Raw genomic sequence first — 24,418 nt, forward strand, 5'->3', positions numbered from 1 at the left:
GTTTGTTTCGAGACAAGGTTTTTCTTTGTAACCCTGGCTGTCCTGGAACTCGCGCTACAGACCAAGCTGGCCTTCGCCTGTTTTTGCCTTTCTAGTGATGGGATTAAAGGCGTGCGCCACCAGTGCAAGACTCTCCATTTTTATCAAATTGTCCAAACCGGATTTGGTCTCCTCGATATTGCACTTGGGAGGAAAACGTATTTCCCCTGCAACCTCTTGTGATGGCACTCAGGTTTACCAATTGTGATACCCACTGTGGCACCGCCCCTACACTGTCTCATTATTAATTTCTACTAGGGCTGGCTGGGGTGCGTCAGAAGGTCAAATCCGGAGACTCGGGGCATCATCGGCTTTCTGCGGTGCTGCCTGAATTCAATAATATTACCCATTTATTGCTGTGTGCACACACGGGGTGACCCGGGGGCATTCTCGACCTCGGTGTCTTCACCTGGGAAAGAGGCTCGTTGGTCCGGCGCAGCGCTCCGGGGCTGAGTCCTGCGCTCACCTGGCCGACTCGGCCTTCACCCGCGAGGCGCAGCACACAGGGCACTTCGCGTGCGAGGGCCCGCGGCCCTGGGAAGGGCGAGGGGTTCGCAGAGTGCGAGTTCGTTGGGCAAAGTGGGGTGCAAGACTCTGGCTCGGGCACTTGCAGCCCGTGCGGGACGGGGGCTGAATCCCCCAAAGCGGCAGGTAAGGGGACCCGCCCCAGGCCCCCCGCGGTGACCGCGGCTTTGGGCGCAGGGGCGGGGCGGCGTGGAGAAGATGCTTGGCACCACCCGGCTCTTTATCTGCCACCGGTTTAGGCGAGAAAGGGTGGGGCTCCCTTTTCCCCCCGGGCTGTCTTTCAAAACTGACGGGAGCGGGTGAAAAGCTGCGGATTAAGGGTAGAACAACCACCTCTGCAAACCAGAACTCTGGGTTCCTAGCTAGTCCCTACGGGGGGGGGGGTGGTGGTGGTGGTGGTGATCGCCGCCATTCCCCTCCCCCACTCTGGCGGGTATGTCTAGAGAACGGTTTGGAGGAAGACGCATGCGCAGGAAGTAAAACGATAAACCGCTCAGACGCCAAGCGCAATAGTTGCAAAAGGGCGCAGGCGCAGAAAAAACCTCGGCCGGTTTATGAAGAGGGCTGGGCCCAAACGCATGCGTGCAATCATCTGACGGCGGGAGAGCGCCCGCTGTCTGGTATTACGCATGCGTTTAATCTTTGTGTGACGCAAGTGGGCGGGGCAGGCCACGGGGTGCGCATGCGCAGAGCTTGTTCGGAGGGCTTTATTTAGGCTGCGCAGGCGCCCGCTAATCATTTCTCCTCAGCCACGCCGAGGCTTTGTGTGGAGGTGAGTGGTGGTCCGTCTTCGTTTGCTGCCAGAGCCCTTCTCCGGCGCCTGTTTTTGTGACGATTGCTTGTCCCTGAACCTAGGTTACAACCTGAGGGGCCGTGGCAAGCGCAGGCTGCCACCGGGAGCCGCGAGGGTCCCGCCGGCGTGGCAGCGCCGCCTAGGCCTGCAGGCCGCGCCGCTTCTATTGTGTGAGGTGTCTGAGGAGGCGGAGCGGAAGCGGCGGCCGCCATTTCCTTGCCTCCACCATGGCTCTAGGCCGGGGTCTCCTTAGCTTGGGGCCCTCGACACCGGGCACACGGGGTGGCTTCGGGCGTCGGGTCGCTAGCAGAGGCCGGGTTGCATGCTTGAGTCTCCGGGGCTCGGGGCTCTGCGCGGGCGGGGCTCCCGCCGCGGCGGCCCGGTCCCGCAGGGCGCCTGGCAGTGGGAGGGCCCTTTAAATGCCTCGTTCTCGGCGGCGCTCCTAACACACCCCCCACCCCACCCCCGCCGCCCTGCAGTCTGTTTCGACGCCAGGACCCACGGAGAGACGATGATGCTGGGCGCAGAAGGTGGAGAGGGCTTCGTGGTGAAGGTCCGGGGCTTGCCCTGGTCCTGCTCCGCGGACGAAGTGCAGCGCTTTTTTTCCGGTGAGTTGAGGCGGGAGTTGTCAGCGGCGCCCGCGGCTGCGCTGGGGCGGGGCGGACCTGCCTCTCGGGCTCCCCCTAGCGGGTCGCGGCCCCGAGCCGTTCCCCCGGCGCCTGGCGCCCTGCTGCCCGCTGTTACGCAATGGTAATTGCGAAATCCGACCCCCCCCCCCTCCCCTTGGGGATGCTGGCGCCCCGATGGAAATTTTCTTCTTCGTCTTTTCTGCCTCTCAGCACCAATCCATGCGTTCTGAAGTTGTCTTTACTTAAATTTAAATAGGGAAAGATGTTATTTCTCCTCCCGCAAACAAGCAGTTGGACAAGTGATAATATTAATTCTGCCTAGAAGCCATACTGCATTCCGTATATATTCATTTGAAAAGGGGCGTTCTGATTCAGAAAGTTAATTTTTCGTAATTAGATTTGGTAATCAAATCGTGTTCTAGATCTGGTTACTTCATAATCTGGCTCCCTTCACAATTGAGGACGTCAAAACCAAGGAAGTTTTAGCACTGTAGAGTTTTGTTTTAACACATATAGGCTTCCTGAATAATTTCTCCCAGACTCTTGTTCCCACTGTTGTAAGAGAAGACTAGTTGAAAGTTTTATTTGGAAAAAGTTGAAAAGTTTTGTGAAGGTACTTATAGTGTTGACCTTACTATCTGAATTTAGCTGTGGTAACAGAAAACTGCCTGTAAAACGTGTATTGGAAGCAATTGCAGGGGGCAGTTGCCGAATGGGTTTGACTTGAGCTGTGTAACTTGGAGCCATTAGTAGTTAACATTGATCCCCTTTCAGGTGAGTTCTGGGCTGGAGTTTGGATTTGAATGAGAAATTGTCATGTGGCTGTTGGTGCCCAAGCCAGAAAACAGGAACTCACTTGGTAGCCCAGGCTGGCCTCGAACTCAAAAGAGATCCGCCTGGCTCTGCCTCCCAAGTGCTGGGATTAAAGGCGTGCGCCACCACCGCCCAGCCCAATGAGATTATTCTAAAAGATTGCAAAAAAGATGTTTAGTGCACCGGGCGGTGGTGCCACACGCCTTTAATCCCAGCACTTGGGAGGTAGAGGCAGGCGCATGTCTGAGTTCAAGGCCAGCCTGGTCTACAAAGCAGGTGGCAGAGGCAGGTGGATCTCTGAGTTAAAGGCCAGCCTGGTCTACACAGCAGGTTCCAGGAAACAAACAAACAAAAAATGTGGAGTGGAAACTTGAAGACAAGGCTATAACTTCCTTAGAACTTGCTTTTGAGTATTGAGTTATCTTGATGAATTAGGAATGTATCTGCAGTAATTTGATGGTGCCAGTGCTTGGTCAATTTAGTCTTAACACATGGTGGGTTTTGTAGTGACATGAATATGCATTTCATCTGTATCATTCGTACATGCTTTTAGGTTTTAAATTCTGTATTAACTGTTGTTTTCTTTTCAGACTGCAAAATTCAAAATGGGGCCCAAGGTATTCGTTTCATCTACACCAGAGAAGGCAGACCAAGTGGAGAGGCTTTTGTTGAACTTGAATCAGAAGATGAAGTCAAATTGGCCTTGAAAAAAGACAGAGAAACTATGGGACACAGATATGTTGAAGGTTTGATTTACATTGCCCTAGTAACAGTAAATGTTTAAACACATAGAGGTCTTACCCCTTCTGAATTTTAGGTATTTGACCGCATGGAAAAATGGTCATCTAAGGGAGTTTATGGCAGCTCTTCCTAGTTATTTAAAAACCCAGGAAATCTGAACTTTGATCTCTAACTTAATTGACTAATTCTAAGCACCTCTTTCAGTATTCAAGTCAAACAACGTTGAAATGGATTGGGTGTTGAAGCATACTGGTCCAAATAGTCCTGACACAGCCAATGATGGCTTTGTACGGCTTAGAGGACTCCCTTTTGGATGTAGCAAGGAAGAAATTGTTCAGTTTTTCTCAGGTATGTAGTCCTGTTTGTTGCTGAGCAGTGAGGTATGGCAGCTTCTGGCGACATGATTTAGTATTAGACTTAAAAGTTGAGTAGTCTAGGTACTTAAGTAGGCTGTTAAATTGTTGTTATTGAATTCACATTTTCTTCCTGGAGACCTTCAAGTAACTTGAGCCCATCTTAAAGGTGGAAATTAGAAGTACTTCCAAAGTGTTAACTTTGCCTATATTTAGTATTGTAGTTCAGAGTAGACCTTTGAGGATTCTACTCAACCATCTTAACTACTTCCTCATATTGCTGTTTAGCAAAAGTACTTCAAGTTAAAGGTAAGCTCTTTTAACATTAGATTAGTGTGAGTTTAGATTGTTATACTTTATTGTATTTGTTGTAAGTTAACTTATTTTGAGTCAAGGGACCAGAAATACATCAATTAGTCTAATTCTCTGTAAATTTTGTACTTAGCTAGCCTGTTAGAAGTCAAATGTAGCAAGTGTAGGTTGAATGCTTATAGTCTCAGTAAGAAACAGTATAGAGTATTTTAAAGTTCTGGGCCTAAAGTATTTAAATGTTTTTATGTTGACAAGCTGATAGGATTGCATGTTTAGGAGAATGTTAAATCTTTATTAATCTTTATTAATACTCTTGATATCATAAATGGAATTAAATCCTTTCATAGTTTTTATTTAGCATATGTGTTAGAACTTTGACTTAGATATGTATCAATATTTTATTTGAAATCAAGTCTGTTTTGTTTTTTATCTAAATTGGTGAGAATTGAATGCTATCTGTCAACGTTAAATATGAACATAATTTCATATCTTCTAGGAAAGTGCTTTAAGGCCTTTTTGTAAGCTTGGGAATGTATCCACGGGAAGGATTTTTCATAGACGGAATTTCCAGAAGTGAATCATACTACTATTAGAGCATATAAGAGTGCATGATTGTTGTGTAGATAGTTATTGTTGAAAGTTTAGTTTGTATGTTTGTCAATTATGATTCTTAAATAATGTTTTCAATTTTTACATTAATGTTTAAATGTGTAATTTTAAGCTTGAAGTTCCAATAACTTAAAGAATTGAAGTATATAATGAGGTTAAAAGGAGTCTTGTTTACTTAAACTGTTATTTTAATGCTTAAAATTTTTTAAAATTTTGTATAATTTTATTAAGTTGCATAGATTAAAATGTTTTTAATTGTTTAATTCTTAATTCACCCTCTGGAGTATCAAGTTTTTTTTTTTAAATGTATATATTGTGCCTTGGGTGTGTTAAGAATTGAGTTATACTTTGTTAATAGTGGAACTTCTTATTATTGCAATGCATATTTTAAGAGTACTTGTTGAAAGCATACCATTCACCTAAAGTTAAAATTCTGGTTTATTTAAAGCTATAAGAAGAATCATTTCTGGGCTTGTGATGTTAATATTGCCCCCCTACTGGGGTTATTTGTCCTTGGGTTGAAGGGTTGGAAATCGTGCCAAATGGGATAACATTGCCGGTGGACTTCCAGGGGAGGAGTACGGGGGAGGCCTTCGTGCAGTTTGCTTCACAGGAAATAGCTGAAAAGGCTCTAAAGAAACACAAGGAAAGAATAGGGCACAGGTGGGGATGGATGGTTGGTTGGATATGTCACTTTTCTTATGGTAAACAATTAAATCCATATTCTCTCTGCTTAGGAGGAGGAAATAACCCATTTCCCATTCCCAGTCAATTGATAACCTGCTATAAATTGTAAATTCTTTATAGTTCATGTATTTCATTCAAACTAAATTTTAGGTTTTAAAATTATCCCTAGTTTATTTGGGCCATCTTTACAATTTTGTAGGACTCTTTAGATTATTAACCCCAATCAATAGAGTCGAGAGACTATGGCTTTAAAAAAAATTAATGCAAACCTGTCTTTAGCTGTAATAACACCCACATAGGAAATTAATATTACCATAAGAAAATGTGATACTTTCTGATCTTGTTTTTAAAGTTGAAATGCAACAAACTTTCTTGCTGTATAAATATTCTGCATATGTATTAATAAGCATAGCTTTCAAGAAATTGTCACAAAAGGTTTTATTCTCTTTGCTTGTGACTATTTTTCATTGAAGCATGCGCTTTTTACCTATGCTGATTCCTACTAAAAGCATAGGCTGGGTATTGGCGAAAAGAAGTGTGTAGTGTGGGCTAGACTGTTGGTGGAGGCTGGCTTTTTAGCCCACTTGCTATACATGCTGCCAAAGGATTTAAGAGTTGAAATATTGAAAGTTGAGTGGAATTCTTCCCTCCTAAACCATTTATTTGTAATTCTCCTCTGCCTCTAAGGTTGGGCTCTGCCTCAGAGGAGTTTGTTGTTTTTTTGTTTTTTGTTTTTTTTTTTCTATAAAGTATAAATAGTCTTGAGTGAATTTCTGGTCATTGCCTATGCAAATGTAAGAAATCTGGCTTTAAATATTAGTCAGTTTCATGGCTATGACTAAATTGTTTTTCTTGTATAATAACTACTAAGTAACTGTATGACATGAACTAATGTTTTCTCTCCCCTCCCCATCCCCCTTCCTTTTGGACAATGCTTTAGGTATATTGAAATATTTAAGAGCAGTCGAGCTGAAGTTAGAACTCATTATGATCCACCACGAAAACTTATGGCCATGCAGCGGCCAGGTCCCTATGACAGACCTGGGGCTGGCAGAGGGTATAACAGCATTGGCAGAGGAGCTGGTTTTGAGAGGATGAGGCGTGGTGCTTATGGTGGAGGTGTGTATGTGCCATTATATGCAAAGTTGAACCAGTTTCTTTGGTCTAGGTGGGTTTTTTTTTTGTAACTAATTGTATTTCTTATCTTTCAGGCTATGGAGGCTATGATGATTATAATGGCTATAATGATGGCTATGGATTTGGTTCGGATAGATTTGGAAGAGGTAAGGTAAGAATTGAATTTCTCAGTTCAAGGGTACTTACACACTTGTCCATCTAGACCTCAATTACTGTTTTTCAGGAATGTCTGACCACAGATATGGGGATGGTGGCTCTACTTTCCAGAGTACAACAGGACACTGTGTACACATGCGGGGATTACCATACAGAGCTACTGAGAATGACATTTATAACGTAAGTGTTCAGATAAATTCACCTCAGGTAATTCAGTACAGCAGTACAAATGTGGGATGGGATGATCATAATAAAATTTAGATTTAAAAATTAATTTTTTTGAAATCACTTGTATTTTAGTTTTTTTCACCACTCAATCCTGTGAGAGTACATATTGAGATTGGACCTGATGGCAGAGTAACTGGTGAAGCAGATGTCGAGTTTGCGACCCATGAAGATGCTGTTGCAGCTATGTCAAAAGATAAAGCAAATATGCGTAAGTGTAATTAAAGCACTTGTAACCTCAGGCAGTTCAGTGACTAGCATTTAGAGTAGAAGATACAATTAATAGTAAGAATTTATAGGAGAGGTTTGATTGGGGTAGCTTAGATGTATTGAAAAAAGCTTAGGTTTTTAAAACTATTTGGGGATTTGTGATTGGACATAATCTTAAGTTTGTCCTTAATTGGTAGTTTAGATGAGTGTTTTGAAAGCTAGAGTTCTTGTCTGTAGAGATGGCTTAGTGATTAAGAGCACTGGCTGCTCTTCCAGAGGTCCTGAGTTCAATTCCCAGCAACCACATAGTGGCTCACAACCATCTGTAATGAGATCTGGCACACAGGCAGAACACTGCATACATAATAAATAAATAAGTCTTTAAAAAGAAAGCTAGAGAGTTCTTAACATGGGAATTTTTCTTTTTTGTCAACATTTGTGATTCACAAATTACTTTTAAATTGCTTGTTTTCTTTTACCAACAAACATTTTCAAACTTTTTTTTTTCTCATTTCAGAACACAGATATGTAGAACTCTTCTTGAATTCTACAGCAGGAGCAAGCGGTGGTGCTTACGGTAGCCAAATGCTAGGAGGCATGGGTTTGTGTAAATATCACTTTAGTGTCTTTTTTTTAAGCTAACCTTGTATGCCTTTTCTCTCATTTCAGAACACAGATATGTAGAACTCTTCTTGAATTCTACAGCAGGAGCAAGCGGTGGTGCTTATGGTAGCCAAATGATGGGAGGCATGGGCTTGTGTAAATATCGTTAGTTTTTTTAAAAACCAAAACATTTATATCTGTATAAGTAGATAGCTTAGTATATAATTAATTAGCCATAAGAGTTTGTCAGCATAATAATTTTGTTATAATCTTAAGTTAGCAAATAGAATTAGGCAAAGAAATTTGAGCAAATTTTATAATTACTGTATTAATTACTAAAGTCTTGTAAATAACAAAGCTGCTTAGGGTAGATTACTTAAAGTAAATATAAGTACTTTTGGGGGAGGGGACTATTGAATGTGTTACAGTGTCTAAATTGTAAGTCTAAAATACTTAGCAAAAATACAGGAATAAAAATTTTATTTTGGGAACTTAATTAGTTGGGCATGATTAACTAGGTGTTAACTGATACTTGTATAGTGACATATCTAAATATATATCAAGCTAAGGGGGGAAACCCCCTAAAGTTTCATAAGATCATCAAAAAATGGTTCTATTTAGTGAATCATGTGTATTTAGTCCTCTATGCTTATAAACAATTGACTAGCTCAGATAATGAATATAAAGGTTAATCTGGTCATAGTCTTGTCATAGATAGTAGGCAGGAGACAGGAATATAAGATCAAGACTGGAAAATTGTAGACATAGAATTACAAGCCCGGTACCACCAGGTACCACATTGGATAAAAAGCAAAGCTCTAATGTTCTCTTAACTTAACAGCAAACCAGTCCAGTTACGGTGGCCCAGCCAGCCAGCAGCTGAGTGGTGGTTATGGAGGTGGCTACGGCGGCCAGAGCAGCATGAGTGGATATGGTAAGTTTGGTTTTTTTATATACCTAGAGTAAGTTTTAGGTTGGTTTTAGTTGGGGATATTACAGGCTTCTTTTTAAAAAAAAGAGTGGGTTATTAAATGGATTTCTTTTTATTATAATTCTTAATAGTGTAATTTGTAGAAACAGTTATTGGGAGGAGGGGGAATGTATGGGTTCTAGTCATTGCAATTTTGGAACACTGTCAAGCCAGAAATCAACTATGTTCATTTATTAAAACATTAGTTTGCTTTTCTGCTGTAGCATTAAATTTTTGATGGAGGTTAATATTTTTAAATATTGGTGGTTGGGTTCAGGACAGTGTCTTATTAGGGATGGTTTTATTTTTTTCAATTGGTCTAAAGAATGGTGATTTTGGTATTATAGTCTTACCCTACAAAATCCTTTTGCAGACCAAGTTTTACAGGAAAACTCCAGTGATTTTCAATCAAACATTGCATAGGTAAATATTTTCTCAAAAAATATAATTTAAATTCCCAATAGCAAATACTGATAATATTGTGATAACACTTTATATAGTAGTCAGTGACTCTGACTTGATTCCATGGAGGCTGCCATTTTGGGCACAGTGAGTTGCCTTTAGTCCAACTTTTGTCCTCTCACTTCTTGCCCACCATGAATAGGCAAAGCAAAAGACTTCCCCTGTGCTCCCTATTCATGCACACCATTCGATGGACACATGGTACATGTTTATGGTAAATTTTTTTAAATGCTTTTTTTTTTAGCTTTAAAAACTGGAAGTAATTTTGCAATTTTTGAAAAACACTAGTTTTCCTTTAAACTTAAAATTTCCACGTTGATCCTGAAGAATCCACTTAAAATGGTAGCACAAGAGTCTGGCAAGTTGGTACTGCAGAGAAAAGGGTTTAACTGAGATTTGTTTGGAGTCGGGATTCCCTTTTCCTAAACATGCTTCTCGCCAATTGGACAGCAGCCATTTGCACTCGTATACCTTTTAAACTTTTTCTTGGAATGTTATTTTATTTAATTGATTATTTGACACCATTCCTAACTTGTCAAATGGATTTCTTTGCAGGTAGCCAAGGAGCAGTGAACAGCAGCTACTACAGTAGCGGAAGCCGTGCATCTATGGGCGTGAATGGAATGGGAGGGATGTCTAGCATGTCCAGTATGAGTGGTGGATGGGGAATGTAATTGATTTTGATCACTGACTCTTGGTCATTTTTTTTTTTTTTAAACTTCAGTTTAACAGTTTTGCAATCTAGCTAGCCTTGTGATTGATGCCTCCTCTTAAGTGAACATTGGCATCACTCAAAGGACTACAGTTCAATGTTGAACATAGTCACCTAGGATGATACAGTGAAGTTGAGTGAACTGTAACTGTTAAACAATTCCCAGCTTTTCTCTAGTTACTGTAGGATGTACGTAAGCAGTAAGCGTATTTAGGTTAAAGCAGTTGAATTATGTTAAATGTTGCTCTTATACATACATTACATTGAACACTGTTGGTGCATGTTGAAAAGACATGCTTTTTTGTAAAACTCAATATAGGAGCTGCGTCTACAATTAAAGTGAAACATTTGGCATGTTTGTTCTAATTTCATTTGATAAACCTGTAAGGCACGTGAGTTTAAAGCTTTTTTTTCTCCCTTTTTTTTTAAGTTAATGGAGTAATTTTGAGACGCAATATCATTTACTTTAGGATTTTTGGTCTTGGTGTTTGTATGAAATTCTGAGGCCTTGATTTAAGTCTTTCATTGTATTGTGATTTCCTTTTAGGTGTATTGCGCTAAGTGAACCTTGTCAAATAAATCTTCCTTTTAAAAGCTACATTTTTTCTTGTCTGTGCTTCGGTGTCATGTAGACTTGGTTGGTGTTTTATTCCTGCCTGGGGTATAGGTCCATGTCTCTATGACAAAAAGACTGGGTGGCTGAGGCTGCTGTTTAGATGTCTTCAGACTTCTTCCAATGCAAGTAAACAGAAAGTAAACCTGGCTGTTCGGTCTTAGTTTGATTGAGCCTGGCTGCCTATAACTTATTCCACTGAGTACAAGGCTCACAAGGACCAGTGCTCACTGTATGTCATAATAGGCTTTCAGCCAGGTGGTGGTGGTGGTGGTGGCACATGCGTTTAATCCCAGCATTTCGGAGGCAGAGCCAGGCGGATCTCTGAGTTCAAGGCAAGTCTGGTCTGCAGAGCGAGATCCAGGACGGGCACCAAAGCTACACAGAGAAACCCTGTCTTGAACCCCCCCCCCCAAAAAAAAAGGGGGGGCGCTTTCAGGCATGGCTGGAACAAGTGCCAGAGCAAAGGGGTAACTCCTTATTCAAAAGGCACTGTGATGTCCTCAAGAATATCCATAAATGTTTTCTTACAGGTTGGAGTTTTTTTTCTTGAGATAGTCTCCAATCCCCAGGCTGGTCTCCAGCCTCCTGAGTGCTGGTTCCGTGTGTGCTGCATCCCTCCCCACTCAGGATCTTACACCTGGCTGAAGGTCTACCACAGAGCTATACCCTTAGCCCTCAGATGCTTTTGGAATATGCAAGGTGCATATTCCACATCCACTTGGAAATAAGGTGCCATTAATAACCTTGGCAGTTGTGGCTCATTCCTTTAACAGTGCTTGGGAGGCAGAAGCAGGTGGATTGTGAGTTTGAGACCAGCCTGGTCTACAGAGCAAGTTCCAGGACAATTGGGGCTGGTAAGGGACAAGAGACAAAACACTGAAAAAGTTTCTGTATCCCTGGCTATCATGGAACTAGCTTTATAGACTATGCTGGCTTCAAACTCAAATCCTCCTGCCTCCCTAGTGCTGGGATTAAAGATCGCACCACCACCCTGGGAGAAACCCTAACAACTTGGAGACAGGATCTTACTGTGTAGCTATGACTGGTAGAAGCAGAACCAATTCCTTTAAGTGTCCTCTGACCTCCATTTGCAAGATGGTATACTCATAGACAAGAAAAATGAACTTTAAAGTTCAGTGCTAGGCACCATAGCACATGCCCTCTAGTCCAAGCACTAGGAAAGCAGAGCAGAGGTAGGCAGATAGATCCCTGTGGCCTTTGCACACAAACGTTATAAAATCTGTCTAGTCTGCCACGATCTGTCTCTCTACATTTATGCTTGAACAGAAGTATTGTAGAGCACATGTTCCTCTGTTCAGGCTGGAAGGTTACGTATCAAACCAGGGACTGAAGCATTACCCAGACTTGGCAACTAAATACTGGTGACTTGGGACCTGGAACTATTATGAATAATTTACTGAATATTGTGTTACTTGGTGGGTAGAGTTGAAGTTGGGAGGACAAAGGGGATGATGGAGAAAAAAAACTCAAAAACCCTGAACATGTGTATGCCAGATGGTGGGACTTGATGTGCGCTTTTACTGAGCAGCAGCATGAAAATAGGTGTTACCTTGCTTCCTCTTGTGTGCAGATGAAAGATGTGACACTCAGAAGTGAAGTGCCTTGACTAATGTTCTCAGAAAGCTGGAGCCTAACTTGGGTAACTTTTTTTTTTTTTTTTTTTCTTCGAGACAGGGTTTCTCTGTGTAGCTTTGCGCCTTTCCAGGGACTCACTTGGTAGTCCAGGCTGGCCTCGAACTCACAGAGATCCGCCTGGCTCTGCCTCCCGAGTGCTGGGATTAAAGTCGTGTGCCACCACCGCCCGGCTTTAACTTGGGTAACTTTTTTTTTTTTTTTTTTTTTTTTTGGTTTTTCGAGACAGGGTTTCTCTGTGTAGCTTTGCGCCTTTCCTGGAACTCACTTGGTAGCCCAGGCTGGCCTCGAACTCACAGAGATCCGCCTGGCTCTGCCTCCCGAGTGCTGGGATTAAAGGCGTGCGCCACCACCGCCCGGCTTAACTTGGGTAACTTAACTAGAACAGTTTGGAGGCAGTACAGTGGGATGTGAACTTAGTGGGAAATTGGTCCTGTTTGAGGTTAGTAAAAGGGGCTCAAGCAGGGAAGGAGTAGACTCCTTTGGCCCTTTTCACTGCCTGCAGTTTAGAACACGGGTTGGAGCTGTTCAGGCCTGGTTTTAATGCTGGCTGCACAGTCCTTGCTGTTGGACTTCGGGTAAATGGGGGTTGGGGAAAGGCAGATGAGAAACAACATCCTCGTTTCTCATCTGCAGAACATGGGGAACCTTGCTGAAAGTAAAGCACCAGAACCAGTACTGACGAAGTTGGGGAAGCTGAGATAGGCTTGGGTTGGTTTGGGGCAGAGTCTGGACAGTAAACCAGGTCAGGGAATTGGTGAGAAGGTGTCAACTATGAACAAGGTATTAGGTCTAGAAGGGTGGAAAAGTACAAGGACTAAGAGACAGGTGGACTGGCTGCCTTGTCTGACGGATGTTACAATACTTGAAATAAGCCTTCAGAGTCTCAGGCCAGCAAGATGGCTCATTAAGTAAAGGAGTTTGATCCCTGGAAGTCACATGGCGGAGAGAACTCATTCTAGGAAGCTGCCATCTAACCTTGCACTCTGGTACATGTCTGCCTCCGTCCCATGCCTGCCCAACGAAGTCTGAGGCCATTGGCCTGAGTGGGTTGGGTATGTGAACTTGCACTTGGGTGGGACCCTGAGAAGATGGCACAGTCTGCATGGCCAGAGACATCTGTGCTAGCACTTCAAGTCCCATGTAGCTAGATGGTTCTGATGTGTGGCTCAGCTTTGCCATGGTGTAGAAGTACTTGCATAACCAGCTTTCAGGAAATTATTGAGATAATCCAACACCTATAAAATAAGCTTTGTATGTTTTGCTGGATATGGTGGCACATGCTTGTAATTCCAGTACTTGGGAGGTGGAGGAAAAGGGATCAGTTCAAGGCCAGCCTTGGCTGCATTTGAATTTGAGACCAGGCCAGGCTATTTGAGACTTGTCTCAAAACAAAAAGGAGCTGTGTTGGCTGAGTCTGCCTATTTGCAAGCTCAATGTCCTAAGCACTTTTAAGGCATGCTAAGTGAGGTGTACAGTGGCCATTCTTGGCTCATTCCTACATGATCGCAATGAGCATGCAACCCCACTGCAAGTCAGGCATCTGGGGAAATATGTACTTGTACTTTGGTGACAGGCTTGAGGTCCTTTACCCTGGCCTTGGTCCACCTGGGTGGAGCAGCCTGAGTCTAGCAACACAACAGCTGAAGAGCTCTAACAGAGCAGGCCCTCCTCCCCAGGCCTCGCTACGCCCTCCACAGGCAAGCTGGAGGCCAGCACTTTGTACAAGAGTGAAAAATAAAGGATTTTATTGCAGGGCCAATGGTAGGTGTTGACAGGGGCATGATGGCAAATGCTGGGTGTTGAAGCAGACAAGGCACACTGACAGACCCATGAGTTCAAAGCACTGCAGAAATCAAGGTTTCTATGGGATGTGGTAGGAAAGAGAAAGGATTCTGTACCGGTGCAACTGCTGCAAAACACGTTAATCCTTTGAAAAGTGGAAGTGACAGTAGCAAAATCATGAAGTTCCACCGTCCCAAAGCCAGGACACAACTGAGGACACAGACGTGTCAGACCAGAGGAGCTGGCTCCACACGAACCGTGGACAAATGCTCAGCTGCCACTGGCGCTGTCATCAGAGGCTGACAGCGTGGTGAGGGTTTCATTCTTTCCTGTGATTCTCTTGGGCCCTTACAGGTCTCTGGAGACGCAGAGTTTGGCACTGTACCTGAGGCTTTCCTCCACTCTGAGGATGGAGGTCAACAGGTTAAGGTCCCTACTGGTGGGGCTGCTGGCCTCAGGAGGCCGTGGAGGAGCAGCGCTGCAGGAGCAGGGTGTGACAGCTGTCACACACGCGCACTGGCTTAGGGTAGGAGGGCAGGGCCAGCTCGTTGCTGGAGCACGTGTTGCAGAAAATGTGGCCACAGTTTCGGCAGTGGTGCTGGAAGACAGGAAAAAGGCCATCAAGACAACTGGGGAGACGCAACCCTACACCTACTCTGCTTTGTAAAGCCTGGCTTCTCTAACGGCCATGTCTTAGACTTAACATGCTCTCAGATAGCCTCTCCCGACTGGGGGCAAACAGTTGTGGTTTATAAACGGGCTGAGAATCTGGTACTTATTGGAGTTAGGTTTTTTTGTTTTTGTTTTTTCCAGAGCTGAAGACCGAACCCAGGGCCTTGCGCTTGCTAGGCAAGCGCTCTACCACTGAGCTAAATGCCCAACCCCTTTTTATTTATTTATTTATTTTTTGGTGGGGAGATAAGGTCTCACTATGTGTCCCCTGGCTGGCATGAAACTTGCTTCTGTCTCTGCTTCCTGAAAGTGGGGATTAAAGACATGCATCACCACACCTGGCTGTGTTGGGTTCTTTGGGCATGTGATGGACGCCAAGCTCAGCCTGGACAGCCTCTGCTCCTGGCTCTATAGACAATTAGGCTAGACTGCACAAGACTGTTCACGGGGGGATGGCCAGACTCTGCTGCCTCAGCCTTCAGCAAGTCTTGACAAATGGGAGGTCATTTCCTATTCTGAACTTAACTTAGTTTGGCACTTCAGCTTTCTGTTTCCCACAGATGAAAGCTACGGATGGGAACAGAGAGGCGGTGAGCCCACAGCTGTGGACAGTGATCCCCTAAATGCCCAGGATTACGTACTTTTCCAAGCCCATTCTCTGTCCAATTGGTCTTTGATGAGGCAGTTCAAGGTCCCACTACCATGGACCAAAAAGGCACCCAGGAAGGACTCTCTGTTACTAGAGCCTTGCAGCAGGCTACATGGGTAGACAGGGCGCAGTTCACCCAGTGAGGTTCTTTTGACCTGACACCTTACAGCTTCCTATGGTGGTTTGCTGAGTCAGTCAAGTAACTGGTCCTGCTGCACACAGAGGATTGCCCCGGTACACCCGCTTTTAGCAGCTCCACAGAGAAGCCACTCTGCTCCAAGCATGTCAGTCATTAAAGGACATGGGGCAAGGGCCTCCAGCCGAACAACAGGCACAGCTGCAGTGCAGAGACAGGCGCTTCGGACGTGGAGAGGAGAATCTGGGCGCACGTGGCCGCTACATACCTTTCGCCGGGAAATGGAGAACTCCTTCTCACACTGCTTACAGTGGGTTGCTTCATCATCTTTCAACCACGTGTGGCCCTGAGGAAGAAAACAGACCTGAGAACTTCACCTCCTATCAGCCCCTGGAGGCTGCATCTACTGTCTTGTGACTGTCCCTACTTTCTTGGGAGGCCTTGCTGTTTCACCAGATGTAGCCTCAGAGGAATAATGGAGCCTTTCTGTCATACTGGCTGCAAGTGGCATTCACATATCCTTACGAAGTGCCTGCTCTCAGCATACTGGCCACAATCACGGCTGATTCACTCCCCTGCCCCTTTAAGAAGTCCTCTATACCTGAGGTCACTACAGTCCCAGTGCTGCCTGCAACCCCAGGCCCAGCCTGAGACATGATCCCATGACTAGCTAAACTGGCAGGAGGGAAGGCTAACCAGATCCACGCTAGGCTCAAACAGGTGACATGGACCTCTACAGAGAGACAACGTGTAGGGAGGAATGCCTTCAGGTTCAGTGAAGCTCTTCTGCACACCCAGCCCTGCATCCTCAGTGGCTCTGGGAAACAGCTTGCTACATTACGTAAGAGAAAAGGAGGCTGTGGAAGAGGGTGTTTTGCAAGTTGTTACCAGGGAAAACTGATCTGGGAAGTATCATCCCTTAGGAATTCTGTATGTGATCAAAGGGGTCAAGGGCCCCTTGCCACATCCTTCACTGTGCCAGAGAAGCAGGCTGCTGGGGCCCTCTGGAGCTGTCCGCTGCCACTGCCATACAAATACCGAATGGCAAGACAGAGGCCTGCAGCTGACAACAATTATAATCAAGGACCTTCATTTAAAGAGCAGGAGCAGCTGGGGATCCATACACCTGCTGGGCTGGAGGTGGCTGCACAGCTTGGCCTCCCACCGTGAAGGAGCCCCTCTCTGCCTTTCAGCTTCTTTCTGCTCTGCTGTGGCAACCGGGCGAGGCAGGCCTCTCCTCCGGGCCCCTTGTGTGTGTGCAGAACAGAGCTCCACTGTCCGCTAACTTCTTGGGCACACAGCAGGTCAGAGGCAGCCACTGGGCACAGTGCCTACCGAGAGCTTGGGCTTAGAGAAACCGCCACCAGAAGAGCCAGCCTCCAGCTCATGCCTGTCCACCTGCGGCCATCTCAGACATGCGTGTGGTACTATGTTGTCACCACTGTGGGGGAAACAGTAAGCAGTCTTTTTTTTTTTTTTTTTTTTCCGACAGTTTCACTGTGTAACCCTGGCTGGCCTGGAGCTCGCTATGGAGACTAGGCAGGCTGGCCCTGAATCCAGAGATCGAGGGCTTTTGCCTCTGGAGTACCAGGATACAGGTGTGCTCCACCGTGATCAGCTCTAAGTGACTTTGCTCATATAAGTAACTTCGATACCTTCAGTGCCTTGTTTACTTCCTTTATGTCTTCCATCTTTAGTTTGGACCTATAAAAAAAAAGACAGTATTTTAGTAGGAAAGACTGTGACACTGCTAATGTGGTGACTATGGCTGTGTGTGGAACACTGGAGTAGGAAGAGGGCAAAACAGGGTTTCTCGGTGTAACAGTCCTGGCTGTCCCGGAACTGGCTCTGTAGACCAGGCTGGCCTGGAATCACAGAGATCCACCTGCCTCCCAAGTGCTGGGGTTACAGGCGTGCACCACCACTGCCGGGTAAAACATGGGTTCTTTTCAAGTGCTTCCCATTTTTGTGTGACCCGAGGTTGTATATTCACACCCCTAGCTCATGTGTCTGCTAAACCTGGGACCATGTGGCTTAAGAGCAGACTTGCAAGCCCACGAGGGTCAAAAAGGACTGAAGTGGCTGAGTGTCGAATGAGCCGGGCGCGATGGCGCACACCTTTAATCCCAGCACTCCAGAGGCAGAGGCAGGCGGATCTCTGTGATTCCAGGCCAGCCTGGTCTACAGAGAGAGTTCCAGGCCAGCCAGGACTACAAAGAGAAACCCTGTCTCAATAAACAAACAAACAAACAAACAAACAAACAAACAAACAAGAAGGCTGGCGAATGAGCTCCGGATGTCTAGCTCTGGCTTCTCTGGGTAGCTGTCCCTGCACTTAATGTACTTGTGTAAGGCCAGGGAGTCCTGGCCTAGCTGCCACTCTCGGTAGAGACCTCAACCTCCCAGGCTTCTTGGAGATTGTTCAGCCCACTGCACAGTCCAGCAGGGACAGGCTGGGAGGCTCCACTAACTCTCCATCCTTTAAGATGAACAATTCCTTCACATAAAAGATAGGTTTGAACAAGGTTTAGATTGGTAGAACTGCATCTGCAAAAATGAAACACTACGCCTTTAATCTCAGCACTCAGGAGGCAGAGGCAGGTGGATCTCTGTGAGTTCGGGGCCAGCCTGGTCTACAGAGCAAGTTCCAGGACAGCCAGGGCAATACAGAGAAACCTTGTCTCAAAAAAACAAAAACAAAACAAAATGAAACTCTACATGCTGGTGATCTAGGGAAACCTTTTGGACTTTTTTGTGTGTGTATGTGTGGTGTGTATGTATGTATGTGCACATGCTTATTCACATATGTCATATGGGTACAAATGCATATGTACAGGCCAGAGGAAGATGTTGGTATCTTCCTTGAGCACTCTTCTACTTTCCTTAGCTGGAGCTCCCAGACTTGGCTAGTATAACCAGCCACCTCACCCTGGGGATCTTCTGTCTACTGAGTGTTGGGATTACAGGTGGATCACCACACTGGATGGCTTTTTTATGAAGCTGCTAGGGATCCAAGCTCCAGTACCCATGCTTGTATGGCAAGTAAGTGCTTTATCCAATGAGGCATCTTCCCAGTCCCAGGAGTAGTTCAAGCTGGTCTCAACTTGGTGATCCTCCTGCCTCCACCTCTTTAGTATTTCCTATGGGTATGTGCTACCACGACTGGCAAAGGCCTTTTAGGTCCGCCCCCACCCCAGGCTCAGAGGTACCCTGCAGGTTGATGCAGGGACACCGTGACAACTGCACTGGGGCTAGAGCCCTTTCTTATTTCTATGTTTTTACTTACTCTATTGAGACAGGGTCTTAGGTTCCAGGCTAGCCTGGAGCTCGATATGTAGATCAGGCTAGCCTCAAACTCATCAGCTTCTACCTCCCAAAATGCTGGGAATAATAGTGTCCACCACCATGCCTGGCAACAGCTCCTACCCCCTTTTTGGGACAGGGTCTGACTATGGTCCTGTATTAGAACTCACTATGTAGACCAGGTTGGCCTTGAACTCACAGAGATCTGCCTGCCTCTGCCTCCTGAGTGCTGGGATTAAAGGTGTGTACTCTCACACCTGGGGCCTTAAAAGCTGATTAGTCTAAAATGTCTTAGATTTCTAGGTGACAAGTGGTTTCTGAGAGACAGGTGAATTAAGCCAGAGCTTACAAAACAGCATCAGAACATTCAAAACCACCATGGCCTTCATTAATGACTAGCAGGTAGCCCCTTTCTAGTCTAGCTGTAGAAAAAGGCCAGCAGACTGGCTGGACCAGAGGCTGTCCCATGGACAGACCTTGGGAGACCAGGTCAAGATGGTAGCCTGTCCACACAGACCTCTAGGAAACAACTTGGGGAGTGTCTACAAGTCTCCAAGATACAGAAACTGCAAATGTTCCTATAGCTGAGAAGAAAGCATTTGCTCCTTCGAAAACAGCATCAGAACATTCAGAAAACCACTGTGGCCTTCATTAATGGCCAGCAGACAGCCCCTCCCTGTCCAGCTGCAGAAAAAGTTTAGCCAACTTACTGGACCAGAAGCTGTCCCAGCATGGGCTTACAGGAAGGGAAGATGGGGGAACGTGGCTACTTGAGCGATCCTGTCTGGGTTGCATGTACACCTAACTCTGCTACAGCCACACGGCTTGGCTCTGAGAGACACGGTGACTGAGTATCTCCAGATAGGATTCCAAAGCTAGATCAGGTGGTAGCACTGAGACATGCCCAAAGTCAGAAAATCACTGACATCTTTGAGGACCATTGGGTCTGACTCTGTTTTGTGTCCATCCAGTGTGGGGACAGGAAGAAGAGAGTCCCAGGTATAAACCCAAGTAGTCCCCTCCAGCCAGCTCCACATCTGCTTCTGGAGAGTGCTTCTCGGCTGCCCAAGGAGTTGAGCTGTGCTTGACATGGGGACAGACACTTGGCCTTGTGTTTGCTCAGGGCGAGTAGGCTAGGGTGGGGAAGAGGGCAGAACACACCAAGTACCGGGTCAGGAGAAAGCAGTGTGGGGTGTGCGAGAGGGTTAGGGGTCAGAGTGGTATATTGCCCAACGGTAGCCCTGTGTATCTCCAGAAAGATGCTGGGAGAGAACAGAGAATGAGCAACCTTTGTTTGCACCTGAAAGAGGCCAAAGCCAGAACATTCATTCTCCTTTCCTAGTAACAGGAGACCATCCAGCAGCCATGGTGGTGCATGCTCTAATCCTGGTATGGAGGCTGCAGAAGGCCAAGTTCAAGGCTAGCTTGAGATACATAGTAAGACTGTCTTAAAACAATCTCTGGTATTAAACTCATACAGCAAAGTAGGAGACCTTGGGGCTGGAGATACTCAGTAGTTAAGAGCACTCACTGCTGCTCTAGGGGACCTGAGTTCAGCTGCCAGCATCCACGTCACGTGGCTCATAATTGCCTGTAACTCCAGCTCCAGGAAACCCAATGCCTTTGGCCTCTGAGGGCATCAGCACTTATGTGAATATACCACCTCCCCACTTAAAAATAATAAAAATAAACTATTTAAAAAACAAAATAGGAGACCTTCCAACTTTGCAGACAAAACAAAAGGTTATATATATTCTCATACTTCTTGAATTTTTCTAGCTTTTTCTCTCTCATTTGGTTCCCATCTCTGAACCTCTTCAGGCTACATGTATCCTTGCAGTTAAAGGTCACAACTCTCCAGTGCTCTGGTCATGGGTGGAGCAAGAGGAACTTTTCTTCTGCTAGCCCTGCCAGGTGCCAGATACACCAGTGTCTGGTCACAGGAGAAAATAATCCTCAAGGGACTAGGAGTCACACAGTTGCCTCCTACGGCCTGGCTTCCTGAGGTCACCGAGGAACAGCTGCGAGGCTTCCTGGCCAGCTCTCCCAGCACCAGGCCTGGAAGGTGCACAGATCTAGCCTTGCATGTGAGTGCTCTTACTGGCTGAGGTGCAGTCCCATTTCCTGGAGGGCTTGCTCCTGCTCCTCACAGACCTTCCGTAACTCCGCCTTCTCATCTTGGAGCTCCCGTAGCTCCTGAAATAGACAAGCCACATGTCACACACAACTACATTTTCCTTTTTTAAATGTTTAGTAACCAGTGTGGTCAGGAGATCAGAATGTCTTGCAGAGGCAAAGAATAGTTTTGTTGCATGAATATCATCCAAGAGAGGGTTCTCTTGTGGATAATTTTATACCAGCTATGGGCAGATGATACAGTGGGACCCTCTCAAGCAACAACTACAAGTGGTTCTAAGATGGATCCAAAGATACAAGACAGGGATGAGATACATTCAGGCCAGTTAAGAAGAGTTACCTAGGTTGGGCATGTTGGCCAACACTTTTAATCCCAGCACTCAGGAGGCAGAGGTGGACAGATCTCTGAGTTCGAGGCCAGTCTAGTCTACAGAGTGAGTTCCAAGACAGCCAGGGTTACACAGAGAAACCTTGTCTCTAAAAACCAAAAACCAAAAAGGGGGGCAGTTACGCTGCCCTTGCTGTTCCTGGTGGTATATACTTCACGCTTTTAATCCCAGTATTTGGGACACAGAAGCAAGTGGATCTTTTGTGAGATCCAGGCCAGTCTTGTCTACATGGTGAGACCCTGTCTATATAGTCCCTGTCTTAAAAAAAAAACAGTTACTCCAACGGACAAGTAAAGCTTTGCTTGTCTACTAAAGGCTGGGTTTTAAACGCATAGTTATCTGGGCTGGATATAGTAATGCATTGTGTGATCTTAGTTCCTGGGAGGTGGAGACAGCATTAGGAGCTCAATGTGCTCCTCTACTACATACTGAGTTCAAGATCAGCCTGGGCTACAAGAGACCCTATCACAAAACAAAACACAAGTCACTCCCCTCCCACGACTATCCTTCAAAAGTGGCTTTAAATTTTTTTTCCATTTATTTCTTTGTGTGTCTGCATGTGCATGCATGGGTAAGGGCACACATACGGGGAGGTCGGAGGGTAGCCTTCAGGAGTCTGTTCTCCCCTTTTACCCTGAGCATTGCAGGGATTGAACCTAGGTGGTCAGGCTTAGAGGCAAGCTCCTTTATCTGCTAAGCCATCCCATGGGCTCTAAAGTCTATTTCATTCTAATTAATTAATGAGTTAATTAATTAATTTAGGTTTTTCAGTGTAGTCCTGGCTGTTCTGGTTCCTTGAATCCCTCTGCCTCCCAAGTGCTGGGATTAAAGGTGTGTGCCACCACCGTCCTGCCCTAAAGTCTATTTTAAAATACCTTGGGAGAAAAAAAAAAGTCTCTGGGTAGAGGAGATGGCATAGTGGGTTAAGATACTTTCTACCAAGTCTGACAACTTGATTTGACTTCTAAATCCACAGAGTGGAAGGAGAAAACTGATACCTGTAAGCTGCCCTCTAACTTCCACACGTGCACACGCATGTATACACACACAAAATAAATACATTTAATAAAGTATTCCCAAAAGACCTTTAATAAAACTCCAACTGCTAATCCCAGCACTAGGGAGGCAGAGGCAGGCAGAACTCTGTGAGTTTGAGGCCCGCCTGGGCTACAGAGTGAGTTCCAGGAAAGGCGCAAAGCTACACAGAGAAACCCTGTCTTGAAAAAACAAAACAAAACAAAACAAAACAAACAAACAAAAAACCCTCCAACTGTTTTGTACTGGCTGGTCCTGGAATTCTTTTCTTCACCAAACCCTGGATTTGTCAAGGTCAAGGTCTCTAAAAGATGAAAGGGCTGGGCATGGCGGCACACCCCTTTAATCCCAGTATCTGGGAGGCAGAGGCAGGCTCTGTGAGCTCAAGGTTGGTCTGCTCTCTATATAAAGTTTCTGGCCAGCCAGAGCAACACAGTAAGACCCTGTCTCAAACAACAAGATGATGGGAACCCCCTAGGCTGCTGTGAGTGACAGTGAGGAACTGTGTCTCTGCCCCCTTTACTGATGGCATCCCCAAGCCTGCTGTGTGGTATGCTGTTGTGGAATATTTGCCTACACTGTGAGGATATGTCTTTGCCAAGGCGTCTTCTGATTGGTTTAATAAAGAGCTGAATGGCCAATAGCTAGGCAGGACTTCCGGGGACAGAGAGGACTCTGGGAAGAAGACAGGCTGAGTCGCCAGCCAGACACAGGGAGGAGACAGGAGGTGTGGGACGGAAGAGGGGCAATCAAATTGGCAGAGCGTAGATGAATAGAAATGGGTTAATTTAAGTTATAAGCTAAAGGCCAAGCTTTCATAATTAATAATAAGTTTCTGTGTCATTATTTGTGAGCTGGCAGCCAACGAAAAAGCTTGCTATAGTGTGTAGAATTCAAATGCGGACTCAAGTATTTTGAGGTGGGTATGTTCAGGTCCAGTGTCCTCCCCTCCGCTCTCTGAGACTGGCCTGGCTCTTGTGCCCCTTCCTTCCCTTGAAGCTCTTTCGAAGAGCAGTGCAGAGCCTCTGGCCCACGCTGCACAGGGCACCCATTACTACTCTGACAGCTGCCTAGTCCACAAGGCTGTGTGGAGGGGAGCGCACATTTGGCTTTGTTGCCCTGGGGTCAGTAGGTCTGGGAGCCTGATGTTAGGGTGCATGGAGGTATCCAGGAAATCAGTCCAGCATGCTGCTGTCAGCTGACTCTCCTGAGAGATCTGCTTCTACAAGAACGTCACTAGGGCAACACCCACTTGCTCACAGGATCCAGGACATTCTGAGAGTGACACTGGGGACTCCAGAAAACTGAAGTGATGTCAGAAGGAATTGGAGCATGGGATGATTATAGGGTCTGGTTCTGCCTGTCTCCTGGGATGACTTGAGCTTTGGGAAGAATGGCCAGCTAACCTCTGGGGAGAAGTCATGTGCACGGGCTTTTGCTGAAAATGTTGACTGGTTCCTCACAGTTTCCTCAGACAGGAGGCCAGCACCAGCATGCCACAGTAGCTGGTTTTAAGACCACCTGTAAGGGGCACCCCCCCTCCCCCAGGGTACACGGGTGGCTGGCCTGGCTCTCTCCCAGGCCTCTGCTTCTCTATCTGCTCTTTCCAGCTCCTCTATGCCTTCTGTTCCCCCTCTCAGACCCATGTGGCTGACTCCATGGCTTACCCCCGCCTCTGCCATCTCCTCTTAGGATAGATGCCCTGTGCACAGGGCGGGAACAGTGCTCCAGACTCGGCTCCCACACAGAGGCACTGGAGAGACTGGCCTTGGCAGCGGGTTCTGGAGAAGACGCGATGCTTTGCCCACAGGCAGCCATCTTACCTTCTTTAGTCCTTCCACTTGCTGCAGCTCTGTCTGGAGCAGACAGGAGGTGTCTTTCTCACGCTGTAATTCTCTCTGGAGAGCTTGCCTCTGTTCTTTTTCTGATTTCAGTTCTTTCTCTAGACCTGAGCTGTTGTTTGCCCAAGAGTGAACTAGAGTTAGTTTCAGTGGGAGATTTCCATGGAAGACCCACCATCTACCATACAAGATAGGGGGAACCATCTGAATGGCCACATGGACATCAA

The 24,418-nt window shown here is 45.9% G+C and overlaps 2 protein-coding genes across 14 annotated transcripts in view; one reads left to right on the plus strand and one right to left on the minus strand.

Moving 5' to 3' along the window:
• The first annotated feature begins 531 nt into the window (after nt 1-531).
• Nucleotides 532-10,574, plus strand: Hnrnph1 (heterogeneous nuclear ribonucleoprotein H1). 12 transcript variants are annotated; one of them, XM_059270452.1, is made up of 14 exons: nt 1,204-1,336; nt 1,837-1,965; nt 3,390-3,545; nt 3,745-3,888; nt 5,339-5,477; nt 6,442-6,620; nt 6,713-6,784; nt 6,841-6,974; nt 7,095-7,230; nt 7,747-7,806; nt 7,899-7,988; nt 8,674-8,766; nt 9,176-9,225; nt 9,820-9,955. In XM_059270452.1, the coding sequence occupies exons 2-13, from the start codon at nt 1,869-1,871 to the stop codon at nt 9,223-9,225; spliced, it is 1,350 nt and encodes a 449-aa protein (XP_059126435.1). In that variant the 5' UTR covers nt 1,204-1,336; nt 1,837-1,868; the 3' UTR covers nt 9,820-9,955. The 12 variants fall into 12 exon arrangements, with proteins under 12 accessions (XP_059126431.1, XP_059126433.1, XP_059126432.1 ...); XM_059270456.1 differs by having other exon boundaries at nt 7,899-7,958; XM_059270455.1 differs by having other exon boundaries at nt 6,862-6,974.
• Nucleotides 10,575-13,976: 3,402 nt separating this feature from the next.
• Nucleotides 13,977-24,418, minus strand: part of Rufy1 (RUN and FYVE domain containing 1) — a 59,941-nt gene continuing 49,499 nt past the window's right edge. For both annotated transcript variants that reach the window (XM_059270460.1, XM_059270461.1), the window contains exons 14-18: nt 24,174-24,303; nt 20,892-20,986; nt 17,143-17,191; nt 15,756-15,833; nt 13,977-14,628 (exon numbers count right to left, since the gene is read on the minus strand). In XM_059270460.1, the coding sequence (XP_059126443.1) occupies nt 14,485-14,628; nt 15,756-15,833; nt 17,143-17,191; nt 20,892-20,986; nt 24,174-24,303 (496 nt within the window). In that variant the 3' untranslated portion in view covers nt 13,977-14,484. The remainder of the gene's footprint in view (nt 14,629-15,755; nt 15,834-17,142; nt 17,192-20,891; nt 20,987-24,173; nt 24,304-24,418) is intronic.

The sequence above is a fragment of the Peromyscus eremicus genome, chromosome 8a (genome assembly GCF_949786415.1).
Source record: "Peromyscus eremicus chromosome 8a, PerEre_H2_v1, whole genome shotgun sequence".
Classification (NCBI taxonomy): domain Eukaryota; kingdom Metazoa; phylum Chordata; class Mammalia; order Rodentia; family Cricetidae; genus Peromyscus; species Peromyscus eremicus.